Source organism: Salvia hispanica, chromosome 4 (assembly GCF_029641045.1).
Source record: "Salvia hispanica isolate PSC_SH4W2 chromosome 4, Shi_PSC_v1, whole genome shotgun sequence".
Taxonomy (NCBI): domain Eukaryota; kingdom Viridiplantae; phylum Streptophyta; class Magnoliopsida; order Lamiales; family Lamiaceae; genus Salvia; species Salvia hispanica.
In genome coordinates this window covers 56,913,192-56,929,878 of record NC_142695.1, presented here as the reverse complement: position 1 = coordinate 56,929,878, position 16,687 = coordinate 56,913,192, and the positions used below count along the sequence as shown (strand labels likewise).

The 16,687-nt window shown below is 33.8% G+C and overlaps 1 protein-coding gene across 1 annotated transcript; it reads right to left on the bottom strand.

Moving 5' to 3' along the window:
* Positions 1–4,002: 4,002 nt before the first annotated feature.
* Positions 4,003–5,187, bottom strand: LOC125195499 (F-box protein At3g07870-like). Its single transcript, XM_048093642.1, has one exon. The coding sequence runs from the start codon at positions 5,185–5,187 to the stop codon at positions 4,003–4,005; it is 1,185 nt and encodes a 394-aa protein (XP_047949599.1).
* Between the last annotated feature and the right edge of the window lie 11,500 nt (positions 5,188–16,687).

Here is a 16,687-nt window from a genome sequence, read left to right as displayed (position 1 = left end):
ACCTAGAATAAGGGCGGATCAAGAAAATATTCAATCAACCCTCAACATTTCGTATTACTACGGAATTAATGAAAATATCATAATTATAATTATTAATTTATTATGATTCATAGTTATAATAATCATAGGACTTTCTTAAAAACTTTTAGCAAAATAATAAATTATAAATATAACAATGAACATGATTACTGTTACAATTTTATTTATTTATTTATTTATTGTTACTTTATTATGATTGGTTATAATTTATAATTTTAAAAGTAATACTTTATTAATTAACTATTAACTAATAATGAAATAATAACAGTAGTAACAATAATAATAAAAACAATAAATAAAAATCATTAATTTTGAAGTATTACTATGATTATAATTTAACTAATTAAATTACAATTATCGTAGTGAGTTGTATATTATCATTATAAAATTGTTGCTATTAGTATAATTCTAGTAATTTATAATTATTATTGTTATTACTATAATTAAGTAGTAAGTATGATTTATCATTCTCTTAACAATATTTTAACAATCATTCTCCTTTCCTCTCTCTTATTTTACTAATTCTATATTAATTTTCATTTAATTTTATATGCACTATTTTTATGTTACAGAAGAAAATATTCACTATAAAAAGTAGTTAGAGGACATACCATGATAATAAATTAATTGAACAAGATAAATTATGATTTTGTTGGTAGATTTATCGTTCAATACAATGAATATCCGAAAACGAACTTATAATAAAGTAAATGAATTACATATTAGTATGAAATAAAATAATGTCTCATATCAAATATACTCCCTCCGTTCAGTAATAGAGTCTTTTTGCCATTTTGGTACGTTCCATAGTAATAGAGTTATTTCCCTTTTTAATAAAAGTCAACATATTTTTCCACACCTACTTTACTCTCTCTTCATCTGTCTACCTTTTTCTTTTTCCACTTTACTATCCTTTTACTTAACTCACCTAACACTATTTTTCTCAATCTCCATACCGAAAAGAAACGCCTCCATTATTATGGAACGGAGAGAGTAATATATATGTATTGCCTAATAACAATTGAAATGACCCAAATTTAAAAGACGGAACATTGAGAATCCTACTAAAAACTTAGGTAGAATGAAGAATAACATGGCCAACCCCATTGGCTTTGATCGAATAAAAACTTGGTGTATAAATAGCAACCTCGGACTCAAATTCCTCAACTCTTTTAGGAAGATCGAAACTCGCAAGATGTCTACTGTTTTTGGTGGAATATATGAGTAGTCGACCAATATACTTCGTTATGAACAACAAGTCACCATTTGCTAAAATAGTAACTGGCCTAACATATGAATCAATGTGATGCGGTCTGTGGAACATATATTCCTTTATCCAAGAATTCTCATCTCCATAGATATTCATCGCCCAAATAACAACAACACGGTCAAATTTCACATCACATAAACACAGCTGACCGTCCAAAACACATAGCCGAGATTGTTGAAGTTTTTCGTTACCATAAACACGAGGAGGAAGAGAAAAACGGGTACATAACTCGGTTTCAAGATCAAAACAACAAACTATGGGATTGTTCTCGATATCCAATGCCAGCCAGTGAAGATTTCCGTTAAAAAATGTAGTCTTATTAAGCAATATACGTCTGCCCGGAGCTTCTTCTGATATGGTTCTCCACGTCCCTCCTCCAAGATCGCATACATATAATCGATATTCAACCACATATAAAACCTTATATTTCCCGCTTAATTTGCTCACTCCAAATCCAAGCATGGAATTCGCTCCACTTCTAAGGAGAGGAGCTAATGAAGGAAGCACAACACATTCACGAGTAATTGGATTGCATACATAATAAACATAATCATATCCATAGCGCAACAAAAGTAAAAGCAAACCATTAACTGAATCAATCACATGACGATCAACAAATATATTTGCACATGCATATAATATGTCACGATGAATCGTGAATCCAAAAAGTGGGTCGAATGTCTCACCATCGCAGACTGTATAGCCGCGGTCTTTAGAAGAGATACACAGGCCTGGTTTCGAAGTATAAGTCATTGCAAACTTACACCCTTCTATCAGAGCGCGCCATGATTTACAAACACATTTGCACCTCATAATGCTTCTAATAGGGAGTCTAGCCAAGACCTCTCTGGTCAACTTTTTCGATAGTTTTTTAAAGAAAACTTCCTCCATTTTAGACTTGCGTTAATTAGAGAGTAGTAGTGGATGAAGAAAAGAACTATTCTCCTAAGTCATATTTATAACAATCGATTAATCCTATTATAAATTCGAAACGATCTAAATTAAGTAAATGTCAATCGGGTCTAAATTAAGTGAATATCATTATAGTAATTTAATGACAAAATTATTGTATATTGCTATAATAATAGAAAAATATATTGATAATATCTTTGCTATAATTATAACTGTTGTAATTTATTATCATTATTATTATAATTAAGCATGATTCATCATTCTAATTTTCTAAATACGAAAATACTTACATAATTTGAGAAAGATAAAATTTGCAGAAAGATTATCAATAAAACTTGTTTTTTTTTTTTTTTAATTTTAAAAATTAAAATTATTCCATTATTAATTCAACTCATGACATGCTTAATGATTTCCGTGGATTCTTTAAATTAATTCTGGAGTAGATTATATTTATTTTTTCAATTAAGAAAGCCATATCTAATTCCAATTTATAACCTAAAATAAATAAATACAAAGCCGAATAGACTTGGAAAAATGCAACTATTAAACAAGATTTACAACCCTAGACTGCGATGTGGTGCAAATTATGCTTTGGTTTTTAATGGAAATTTTCACTGGTTAGGCATCTGATCTTCAGAGAAATGGGTTGATTTGTTGTTTTGATATTGAAACCGAGGTGTTTACTAGTTTCTCTCTTCCTCCTGGACCTTTGCGTGCAATTCGCGGATGTCACCTACGTAGTTTGGATGGTCGACTATGTTTATGTGATGGTTCAAATGATTGTATTGTTATTTGGTGGATGAACATCTATAGAGACGAGAATTCTTGGACAAAGAAACATACCTTTCGCAAACAAAGACCGAATGCTCTTGGACTTTCTTTTTTCCTCAAAGTTTTTGGAAATGGTGACTTGTTGTTATCATCAGTGAATGACCAATGGTCGTATAACCACATATTTATCTACTTGAGAGAGAATAAAAAAGTTGAGCCTTATGATCCTGATCAACTAACTACCTATTATGATTCCAACATTGTTACTTATACCCCAAGCTTTCTTTCGCTTAAAAGCATGGGAATTCGCGAAGAGTCGATCATTAAGTTTTTATAGCAAAATATAGTCATAAATTCGTATTGATTTTTGTACTTTTTTTTTTTGTTTTTAATAGTTCATTTTATAGAATGATTAATTGTTTCGACACCATCATTTGCCATTTATTTAATTCCCACATCATATACTACTACTTTTCAAATTTGATAGTACAAGTATCTTAGTGCATAAGGAATTGTATATTCTTCAATTTCTATTTGGAGCTTTCTTCCGTGCTTTATTTTCTAGTTTGGCTCGTCCTACAAAATTAGTCAACTTTTATTTTTGACAAAGACTTATCTATTATGAAGTGAACTTCATTTTCAACCAAAAAAATTAATAATACTACCTACAAATCATTGTAGAGTTCATTTTGTCACGAAGGGTGAACTATAATTAATATTGCATCCATTAATGATAATAAAAGTTAGTCCTTTTCGTTAAATATTTGAAAACAATCTTCTAAGTTGAAAATTTGTGTCTGTTATGAAATTAAAATTTATCTTTTATATCCCTCTTAATTATATTTATATAACAATAATAATCAATTATGTTTATCTATAGAGAATGATACAATTAAATAAAGATCTAATGAAATAAAATAAGAATAAATTACTATAACTTATAAAAACGAAAATAGTACAAGAATCTGTAATTATTGAAGATCACATTACGAAATGAACAATACGATAACCTAAATGATTGAATATCTCTTCCTCTTATGAAAGTCGTAACGTTCTTCTTGTAAGAAAGATGAATAAAATGGACTCAATATTTCTAATGACCGAACATTATGAATCCCCATGGCTTTGAGCGAAAGAAAGCTTGGTGTATAAATAACGATGTTGCAATAATCATGGGTAGATACCGCAAGACGATCACCCCAACTCGCAAGAGTTTCAGACTCTTTGGAGTATGTATATAGTCGATTATTACGGAACAACAAGTCACCATTTGCTAAAACTTTGATCGGCCGAACAAGTTGTAAGGAATCAATGTTGTGCAGCCAAGAAGGTTTATTTACGCGTTGGCAGAAGACAAATTTCTTTACCCAAGAATTCTCATCTCCGTAGTTGCTCATCAACCAGATAACAATATTATAGCGATCAAAAGTGTCGCATAAACATAGGCGACCCTCCAAGATGCACAACCGATACTCGCGAAGTTTGTTGCTACCATAAACACGAGGAGGGAGAGAAAAACTGGTAAATAGCTCGGTTTCAAGGTCAAAGCAACAAATAAAGTTTTTCTTCTGGGAATCCGACGCCAGCCAGTGAAGATTTCCGTTCGAAAATGAAGCAATATTACGATCTAGTAAAGGCCTACCCGGTGAGGCTTTTGAGATGCTTCTCCAAGAAGCTTCTCCTAGAGTGCACACATGGCATGACCCAAATTTATCACCATATAATATCTTATATTTCCCACTTAATTTGCTCACTCCAAATCCAACTATGCAGCAATAAGTAGGCAAAGGAGGAAGCCTGACACATTCACGAGTGATTGGATTGCACACAAAAAGCATATTATTGTATGCTATTTCCTTCACCAAAAGCAAACCATTAATTGAATCAGCTACAATACAATAGTGAACAGTGTTTCCATACCTATTTCGAGCAAACATCCGGAATTCGAAAAGTGGCTCGAATGCCTCGACATCGCAGACAGCGTAGGTGTCGCTACAATAGAATACCAGACATGGTTTCGGAGTATACGACTTCACAAAGTCAACCCCCTCTATCAGATCGCGCCATGACTTACAAACACCCTTGAACCTTAGGACGCTTTTGATTGGGAGTTTTACGAGGATCTCTCTTGTCAACTCTTCCGGAAGATAAAAACCTTCCTTCGTTTCTGTAGTGCTATCACATTCCATCTTCATCGTAGTAGTTGTGGATGAAAGACAAAAAATTTAAATTGGAGATAATTTATTTATACTTCTTTTTGAACAACCGGATAATCCTAATTTGATTTGGAAACGATGTAAATCATGTCAGTTAAATCTCTACTCGGATTCGTATATATCCTCTCAATCATTCACTTGATTCTTTAATTATAGCATTCTATATTCGTAAGTTATTGTTTACTTTTAATAGGTTTATAAATTCTAACTTGAGTAGGATTAATTTATTTTATTTGACTACACAAGTTTTTTTTTCAAATATCAAATCTTATTATAATCTTTAAATTAAATAATTAAATAAATATTTTATACTCCTATAAATTGGAAAAGCTAAATTATGTACTTAACATATAGATTCGGTTGATTAATTATGGAGTACATTAAAAAAGATTTAAATTAAAACAATCAAATCTTATAGTACTCCCTTGTCCCATTAGAAATGCAACGTTTTCCTTTTTGGATTGTCCCATTAAAAATGAAACGTTTCCTAAAATGGAAACATCACTCTCTCTACTTTTCCCTCTCTCCTACTTTACTCTTTCTTCATCAACTCACAAAACACTGCTGCATAAAATCCCGTGCCGAAAACCAAATGTTTCATATTTATTGGGACGGAGGGAGTACTATATATTGAATATTAAAATATAAATAAATTAATAATTAGTTGATATAGATTGGAAAAAACGAAACAACTGAACGACGAGAACTATCGATAAAGTTTTACTTAATCCGATGAGAAATATCAATGTAGCGCAAAATCCGAGAGCTAATCTGATTATCCCGCTAAATTTATAAAGTTAAGTGCATGTTTGGTAGGCATATTAAATTAGCACAAGATAATTAATTAAGATATACTTTAAGATAAGGATATGCTATCTCACTTTTTTTTGGTTGTTAAATAATCTACCCTTTTGATTTTTGAACTAATCACTCCGGGCCTAAGTAGGCAGAGATGGGCTTTGATAGCCTAACATGGCCTTATTTTATCTACCAAACAATCAAATAATATAATCCATATAAATCATATATTTTGGTCTTATCTAAGCTACCAAACAAACACTAAATTGGTCTTAGGGTTGTAAAATATTAACCCGGTTAGCTGAGATAGAATTAGCTCAGGTACAATGACTCGGAACTCGATAGGCTAGCCCAATGAATCAGCTCTAGTTGCAACTAGAGATTCCCACGATTCCAGAACACGCGGTTACGGTTCAGAACCGCCGGTTCCGGTTTGGGAAATTGTCGAATTAGAACCGAACCGCGAGGGTGTTTCGCGGTTCCGCTTCCAAAACCGGCGGTTACGGTTTCGGTTCGGAACCACCAAAAAATGGTTGGGGTTTCCGGCGGTTTTTTGCGGTTACAGCTCGGTTTCACGATTTTCTGCCAGTTTTACATATCTTCTCATATCCCATTGATAAAGCTAATTTCATGCGTCGGTATATGCAAAAAAATGTTATAATTTGCTGGGTCTAACACGTTTCCTAAGCCAGGTGTGTGAAGAAAAGCGCTAGATCAAGGAAGCAAAGAAGAAGGTGGTCTAGCGAGAAAAAGGAATGAAAATGAGCAGAATTTACAAGGAAAGTGGCGTGACAGAGGAGTCTACAGCGAGGGCAACAAAGTCATTATCAATACCTCGCTGGGCCCACTAAAATGCCTATAAATAGAGAAGAGCATGCAGCGCAATGGAGATAGTTTTTCACTCTTCTTAGCTCATACATTTTTTTACACACACTTGGGAATGATTCTGGGGTAATCGTGATAGGAGGGGTACTTTCTAAAGATCTCGTGTTTGGTAACACCGTCCTAGTGAGGGCGAAGATACAATTATTTTAATTTCAGCTGTTTTTGCTAGTTTCCACCGTCGAACTTCACTTTTGGGAGTCGATTTTGATGTTGATGATGTTTAACTGCTTACCGTTTATGGATCTGCGTTTATCTGTTTAATTTCAAGTTATTTTGCTTAGATCTCTCTGCTATTAGCGTAATTCTTAAATTGCTATGTCGATCTCTGTTTATTTTGTTATTGAGGTGTTTGATGTGGAATTTGGTGACAGATCTGTGGTTGATTGAGTATTCGGAGCTTAAAATTGTAGAATCTGACGTGATGGAGAATTTCTTCTGTTCGGAGTTCGTGTCGGACGCTTGGATCCGGAGTGGATTTAGCGTCTGAAGTTGGTTTTGGCGTGTGAAAGAAACAGTAGTTGATAGACTTGTTTTATTTCCTCTTGGTTTCTATTTCACTTCGTCTAGGTATGCAGATCTGTTTAGTTCTTCGTTATTTATGCATAGATTTGATTTCAAGTTAGTAGCTCTGTTTTTGATTTGCTTATGTGTTTTCTTAAGAAGTTTTATGCGGATTTGGTTGTAGAAGACGATGTCACTGTCAGTTAGTACGAGAGTTAGTTATTCTGCCACTTTTCAGTCGTACTTTGCTTTTTTTTAGACATGGTCCCCACCGTAGAATTATCTCCTAGGTCTAGCTGTTAGGTTAAGTTTCTTTCTAAGATTCCCAAGTCAAGTTAATTTTAATTTTCCTCAACCCAAGAAAATGCGTGGCAGCAGCCAACACCAAAAATACTCCCAAATCCTTGATTATAAGTCTTACGCATCCTTCTCTGTGAGATCGATCCCTACTTCCCTATACTAGGTTTAGTAAAGTGGTTGAGGGTTTTTGAAGCGGGAAAGTACTTGTGTGTCCGACGACCGGGATTCCGCACGACCTACGAGTTCCTAGACCAAGTGATTTAGTGGACTTGCTGGATCTGGGGAACCTGCCTTATTTGAATATCGCAAAACTGCACACACACTACACATGTACCATTCCAGTAGCTTCACCCATCTTTTTTATCAAACGAGTCCTAAGTATTTAATTTTCATATATATATTTATAAGGAAATAAAAACAGAAAACCTAAATATTGTCCTCTTATCTATAAAAGTACACAATATGCTTTTTCTACAAATTACCAAATATCGAAACATGATAATTTCGGAACACGATTGGCGATTTTGGATAACCATTGTTGTCGTTTGGAGAAACTCATATGATACAATGATGTCAATGATCGAACATTGTGAATCCCCATGGCTTTGAGCGAACGAAAACTTGGGGTATAAGTAGCGATGTTGGAAAAACGATACGAAGATCGAAGAACAAAACTATGTGTCTCAACACGTTTGGTCTTTCTAGAGTATATAAACATTATATTATTATTATAGTAGAACAGATCACCATTTTCCAAAACTTTGAGCGGCCAAAAACGTTGTAGTATATTATGAGCGGATCGCCAAATAGGTATAGGTTGTTGGAAGGTATATTCCTTTACCCAAGATTTTTCATCACCATAGTTGTGCATCAACCAAATAGCGAAATTATTGCTATCATAAGTATCACAGAAACATAGCCGACCCTCCAAACTACATAGGCGATATTCGCAAAGTATGTCGCTACCATAAACACAGGAAGGAAGAGGAAAGCTTGTAAACAGCTCAGTTTCAAGATCAAAGCAACAAATGAATTTATTCTTTTCCTCGACATCAGATGCCAACCAATGAAGATTTCCGTTTAAAAGCACAGCAATATCATAATTCCATAAAGGCACACCTGGTGATGAGATGCTTCTCCAACACTCTTCTCCAAGAGTATATACATAACATGGCATGGATTGCACATGTAAAGCAGATTAGGACATTTATCAAAAGCAACACTAAAAAGCTGTGAAATGCAAACGAGGAACAGAAGAACAAGCTCACTTAACATAGGTGTTGTGTGATATCCAATTGTGAGGATATCGAAAGACCATTCTCAGTACGAGAGCTACCTACGTAATACAGAAAGGCGACACAGTTGGGCTTCAATAGGATTAGAAGAATCGTTTTTCATTCGTTCTTCCTCCGACGTCGTCGTTGGAGAATCAAATGAGCTGCGAGCATATTCTTCCTCTAATATCGGGCTTCAAATCCCCAACCAAATTGCGAACCCTAAATTGTAAATTGAAGGATGAAATGTTTATGAGATTCCACGTTGGTCTAACCAGTGCCACCAGTGTTGATTCACTGTGATAGCCAAACCGCTATCGGAAGGGCGAACAATGGCTTCTATAACGGTAAGTCTCGACATATTCGTTGAATACATAATACCGTGAGACATTTGATCACAACAGGGGTGATCAAAATTGACTATGTGAAGTCAATAGATAATCTAGCGGATCCTCTGACCAAAGGGTTAAACCATGATCAAATGAATAAGTTGATAGAGGGAATGAGTTTGAAATCCAAAAACTAAAGAATTGTCATAGTGGTAACCCAACCATGATGACTGGAGATCCCAAAAACTTGGTTCAATGGAAAAACTAAGCTATGAGAGTTCATGGTAAACACTCATCTACATCTATTCCCTAGAGAGCAATAGAGTGTTTGAAAGCTTGTCTTGTGGTAAGGCTAAGTCTATGACTTTTAATGACTCCTAAGGATCTCAAGGAGATTGAGTTCTTAAAGAGACCGAGTAGGTCAAGATACTCGGAGTAGGAATCACCTACGTGTGTGAAGTGTGACCGCTTCAAATTACACACTTATGAATTCAAAGTGGTATCCAAGGCCGCAAAGGACACAAAACGTGAGAACGGATGAGGTTGAGGTGTTTAAGTGTTAATACCATTGTCTCGGTGCACGCCGTGGGGGACTAGTTCAAATCATCGCGCTACTAGGCCGCCTGTGTATCCGATAGCGTTGACTATGGAAGGTTCAAAGCTAAAAAATCACTATCCTTATGCTTATATACCTCTCGACGGTTCACTTGTGTCTGCATGCATTTGCATTTGTCTATTTCCACTCATGTGGGACATTGTTGGAATCGTGGTCCGGTCAATGCAATTTGACGGATAGTTCAAGTGACGAAATATTTAATTTTGATAAAATTAAATAATTTATAATCGATCTACGCTCCGAGTAGATGATTGTGGTATATTCATTTTCTCTAAACCGATTCCCGGTGAGTGAGAAATAATATATCAAAGAATGTCACGATATATGGAGATATATAATTAATTAATTAATTTTGGACACGTAGATAAAACAATGTGGCAATTGAGCATACGGAGAAAGCTTCGTAGAATGCATGCACATTGATTGGGTAGTCCAGATACATTTCTGGAATGAACAACTACGTGAGAGGTGTCTAGATACATCCGTCCAGGGTCATGCTCCATGGTTGACGTTTGTAACGTCCGTAACGGCTAGTAACCCCCGGCGGTTACAATATAGCCATCATGACACACTTTATGAGTGTTGACTCCATCAATTCAAATGATTGGGCTTGGCCTATAAATAGGCATGCATTCTCTTGCATTCTCTACACAATTCACAAGCATTCTAGAAGGCATAAGCTCTCTTCCTCTCTTGCATTGTTTTTCTGTCGAAGCTCTGCCCTCTCCTCCATCCAGTTCGCCGGAGCTATGTTGATAGCGGTGCTGCTTCATCAGAGACGTAGTCGTTTTATCTTTGGGGACGAAAAGCCAATCCGAAGAGCACTACCGGGGTGTATCTCATCTTGCGGAAATAGGACTTCTCGACTTGGGTAACAACTATTCACGGTTTATTTGTTTCGATTTCAATATTGTAATTTCATTTCTATTTTCCATTTATATTCCTTCTTTTGGGTTATATTACGTCCGGCTAGTCCGGCTAGTGTTTATCTCTTGTAATACAGAATCCCCAACAATTCCAACATTGTTACTTATACCCCAAGCTTTCTTTCGCTTAAAAGCATCGGAATTTGCAAAAAATCGATCATTAAGTTCTTATATTAAGCAAAACATAGTCATATTCGTATTGATTTTTGTCCTTTTTATTGTTTTTAATAGTTCATTTTGTATTTTTAGTTTTTAGTTACATGGATCCTTGTTTGTAGAATGATTAATTGTTTCAGTACATCATTATATGCCATTAAACTAATTAGAAAAGAAAAAAAAAACTAATAATATCTACTAATCATTTTGTCACAATCTTCTAAGTTGAAAATTTGTGTCTATTATAAAATTAAAATTTATCTTTTATATCCCTCTTAATTATATTTATTTAACAATAAAAATCAATTATATTTATCTATAAAGAGTGATACAATTAAATAAGGATCTATTGAAATAAATTTAGAATAAATTACTATAATGTATTAAAGCTAAAAATAGTACAAGAGTCTGTAATTATTGAAGATCACATTACGACATGAACACTACGATAAACTTAATGATTGAATATCATCAATACCTCTCTTCCTCTTATGAGAGTTGGCATGTCGTTCTTGTAAGAAAGATGAATAAAATGGACTCAGTATTTCTAATGACTGAACATTATGAATCCCCATGGCTTTGAGCGAAAGAAAGCTTGGTGTATAAATAGCGATGTTGCAATTATGATGGGTAGATTCCCCAAGACGACCACCCCAAGTCGCAAGAGTTTCGGACTCTTTGGAGTATGTATATAGTTGATTATTACAGAACAACAAGTCACCATTTGCTAAAACTTTGATCGGCCAAACAAGTTGTAAGAAATCAAAGTTTTTCTGCCAAGTAGGTTTATTTATACGTTGGCGGAAGACAAATTTCTTTACCCAGGAACTATCATCTCCGTAGTTGCTCATCCACCAGATAACAAAATTATAGCGATCAAAAATGTCACATAAACATAGGCGACCCTCCAAGATACACAACTGATACTCGCGAAGTATGTTGCTACCATAAACACGAGGAGGGAGAGAAAAACTGGTAAAAAGCTCGGTTTCAAGATCAAAGCAACAAATAAAGTTTTTCTTCTGGGAATTATATGCCAGCCAGTGAAGATTTCCGTTCGAAAATGAAGCAATATAATGATCCGGTAAACGCCTACCCGGTGCGGCTTTTGAGATGCTTCTCCAAGAAGCTTCTCCTAGAGTGCACACATGGCATGACCCAAATTCATTCGAACATAAAATCTTATATTTCCCGCTTAATTTGCTCACTCTAAATCCAAATATGCAACAAAACGTATGTAGAGGAGGAAGCGTGACACATTCACGAGTGATTGGATTGCACAGAAAAAGAATACTATTGTATATCTCCTTCGCCAAAAGCAAACCATTAACTGAACCAGCTACAATGCAATTGTGAACAACTTCTTGATATCCAATGGTTTGAGCAAGTGTCTGGAATTTGAAAAGTGGCTCGAATGCCTCGCCATCGCAGACAGTGTAGGTGTTCCTACAATAGAATACCAGACATGGTTTCGGAGAATACGACTTCACAAAGTCAACCCTCTCTATCATATCGCGCCATGACTTACAAACACCCTTGAACCTTAAGATGCTTTTGATCGGGAGATTTACGAGGATCTTTCTTGTCAACTCTTCCGGAAGATAAAAATCTTCCTTCGTTTCAGTAGTACTATCACATTCCATCTTCATCGTAGTAGTGTGGATGAAGGAAAAAAATATTATATTGGAGATGATCTATTCTCTTCTAGTTCTATATAAACAACGGGATAACCCTAATTTAAATGGGAAACGATGTAAATCATGTCAGTTAAATCTTTACTCGGATACGAATATTATTATATTTAGATATTTTAGGATTTCCATATCTTTTTTATATATTGGTTTTATTGGGCTCAGTATTAGTATTATAAATAGGGCATATTATTATATTTAGGAATCAATCAATGAAATAATATACTTTATCTTTATTTACTTTTCCGTCTTGAATCATTGATTGTGACAAAGCTAGCGACTTTCTTTATCTTCTCCCGCTTGGGTTCTTCCCTTACCAATCATTCACTTGATTCCTTAATTATTTATAGCAATCAATATTAGTAATTTATTGTTCACTTTTAATAGGTTTATAAATTATAACTTGAGTAGTATTAATTTATTTTCGATGACTACACAATAATTTTTTTTCAAATATCAAATCTTATTATAATATTTAAATTAAATAAATATTTTAATATTTAAATTATTTTATATAAATTGGAAAAGGTAAATTATGTACTTAATAGATTAGGCTGTTCTTCCGCTTTGTTTCACATCAGATTTAACGCTTTAACGATGATTATTAATAATGAATAACCCACACAAAAGAATTAGCTCTTAAATGTATATTTGATATATGTATGATTTTGATTTTTATTCATAGAACATAATGGAAAAAATTATTGAAAACTTCAATTTCCCTACAAGAAATATTTGAATTCTAAAATATGTAACAAAGTGTGTATAAGTTTCATTTCGATTTTACAAATACATGAGTACATTTCTCGTTATGAATTGAGAGGTCATGCACCCTTATTATATACTTAAGTATTTAATTTTCATAAATATTAATAAGGAAATAAAAACAGAAAACCAAAAAATAGTACTCCACTCCTACAAGAATCTATAAAAGTACACAATATGTTTTGCCTACAAATTACCAAATACCGTGACATGATAATTTCGGAACACGATTGGCGATTTTGGATAACCATTGTTGTCGTTTGGAGAAACTCATATGATATAATGATGTCAATGATCGAACATTGTGAATTCCCATGGCTTTGAGCGAACGAAAACTTGGGGTATAAGTAGCAATGTTGGAAAAAACGATACGAAGATCGAAGAACAAAACTATGTGGCTCAACACGATTGGTCTTTGTAGAGTATATAAACATTATATTATTATTTTAGTAGAATAGATCACTATTTTCCAAAACTTTGAGCGGCCGAAAACGTTGTAGTATATTATGAGCGGATTGCCAAATAGGTATAGGTTGTTGGAAGGTATATTCCTTTACCCAAGATTTGTCATCACCATAGTTGTGCATCACCAAATTGCGAAATTATTGCTAAGTATCACAAAAACATAGCCGACCCTCCAAATTACATAGGCGATATTCGCAAAGTATGTCGCTACCATAAACACAGGGAGGAAGAGGAAAGCTTGTAAATAGCTCGGTTTCGAGATCAAAGCAACAAATGAATTTATTCTTTTCCTCGACATCAGATGCCAACCAATGAAGACTTCCATTTAAAAACACAGCAATATCATAATTCCATAAGGTGCTGCTTCTGAGATGCTTCTCCAAGACTCTTCTCCAAGAGTACATACATGACATGACATAGATCTACTACCGTATAAATTTTTATATTGCTCACATAATTTGCTTAATCCAAATCAAAATATTCCATCACATGTAGGCTGGAAAGGAAGCTCGACATATTCAAGAGTAATTGGATTGCACACATAAAGCAAATTAGGACATTTATCCTTCACAAGAATCAAACCATTAACTGAATCAATTACGTCACTATATGAGCTAACATTATATGGTTTTTTATAGAAAGTGTGAACCATGCAAAAGTCGAAAAATAGCTTTCGACATTTTGATATTTCTATAAATTACCAAATGCAGAAACAAGATATTTAGAAATGATATTTCTATAATAAGAGAGAGGGACAAAATAGAGAGAGTGATATTTTTACATTTGGAAATGTGTCATTTAGAGTGGGACATCCCAAAAAGAAAATTGTGTCACTTAGAATACAAACGGACATAATAATTCCATTGATCGAACATTGTGAATCCCCATGTCTTTGAGCGAACGAAAAGTTGGGGTATAAGTGGCAACGTTGATATAAGGATCTATAAAGTGGATAACATGATCACATGGCAGTGGCACAACAGTTTTGGTCTCTCTGGAGTATATAAACAGATTATTAAAATGGAATAACAAATCACCATTTGTCAAAACTTTGAGCGGATGTAAATCATGACTTTGCTGCCAAACGCTTCTAAATTGGTCGAAGGTATATTCCTTTACCCAAGAATTTCCGTCTCCATAATTCTTCATCAACCAAATAACGAAATTATTCCTATCATAAGTATCACATAAACATAGCTGGCCCTCTAAAACACATAGCCGATATGCGCGAAGTATGTTTGTGCCATAAACACGGGGAGGAAGAGAAAAGCTTGCAAACAGCTCGGTTTCAAGATCAAAGCAACAAATAAATTTATTCTTCTTCTCATCAGATGCCAGCCAATGAAGATTTCCGTTAAAAAATGCTGCAATTTCATAATTCAATATAGGCATACCTGGTGCCGCTTCAAAGATGCTTCTCCAAGACTCTTCTCCTAGAGTACATACATAACATGACTTAAATCTACTATTCCAGTATAAAATCTTGTATTGTCGACTCAATTTGCTTACTCCAAATCCAAATACGCCTTGCCATGTAGACTGGAAAGGAAGCTCGATGTATTCACGAGTAATTGGATTACACACGTAAAGCAGAGTAGGACATTTATCCTTCACCAGAATCAAACCATCAACTGAATCAATTACGACACCACATCTAACATTAAACGAATTTTCATATAAAGAGGGAAGCGTGCGAAAGGTGAAAGAGGGAGTTATGATGGCCCCGTTGACTTGGTATGAAGAGAGAGCTAAACTTGGTTTCGGAAAATACAAAGTCGCAAACTCAACCCCTTTTATTATATCGCGCCATGATGTACAAACATACTTGCACCTTATAACGCTTTCAATCGGTAGTCTTCTTAGGATCTCTCTCTCTATCTCTTCCGGGAGATTTGCAAATAAATTTTTCTTCTTCTCAATCTCGATTACATGACCAAATAAAATTGTTACATCCATCCCAAGATAGTTTAGATATACCTTTTGGTCAGAAAATTTATAAAATTGATGTTTAAAGATTAAACCGGAGAGAATGAAAATAGGTTAGAGAGTATGAGAGTTGAGAAGGAGTAGTGGATGAATAGTAAAACTGTTCTTCGTTTAATAAACTGAGATTTTTAAGGGTACATTATGGTAGACTTGAATCCATTCAATTCTGTCTATAACAACCAATTCCATCGCGGAATTCAAGGAAATTCGCCATATTAAATCGTTAGGTTTTTATGAGAAAAAATTCCCTAGTCTTGACATACCATTTGGCATAATGAGTTGGTATGTCCAACAAATAATCATTTGATAAGTGGAATTCTATAAAAGTTATATTCCAACTATAAATACTTATATATGGAAATTAATGGATGTAAATCTAAAGGTCAATTATTACTTTAAATTATGGGAAAAAATCTAAATATTTTGTTTTTATGTCATATACATACTCCGAATTTAGTGGGAGTAATATATTTATACAATTTACATGTTTTTTGTTATTTTATTTTATAATTTAAAAAAATTCTTCAATTTTTATATTCTATCAAAAAATAGATAAAAGTTGAAATAATTAATAATATATCAACAAGATTTAAATTAATAGCCAAACATTTTATTTTAGGTTAATATACGTTTGTGTATAATATCATGTGTGTTCTACTGAGTACATAAATAATGAAGTGTGGCTATTAACTTAAATTTTGTTAACATACTAATGTATTAATTTCAACATTTTTCTATTTTTTTAATAGCATATAAAAATGTAAGAATATTTTAAAACTATAAAATA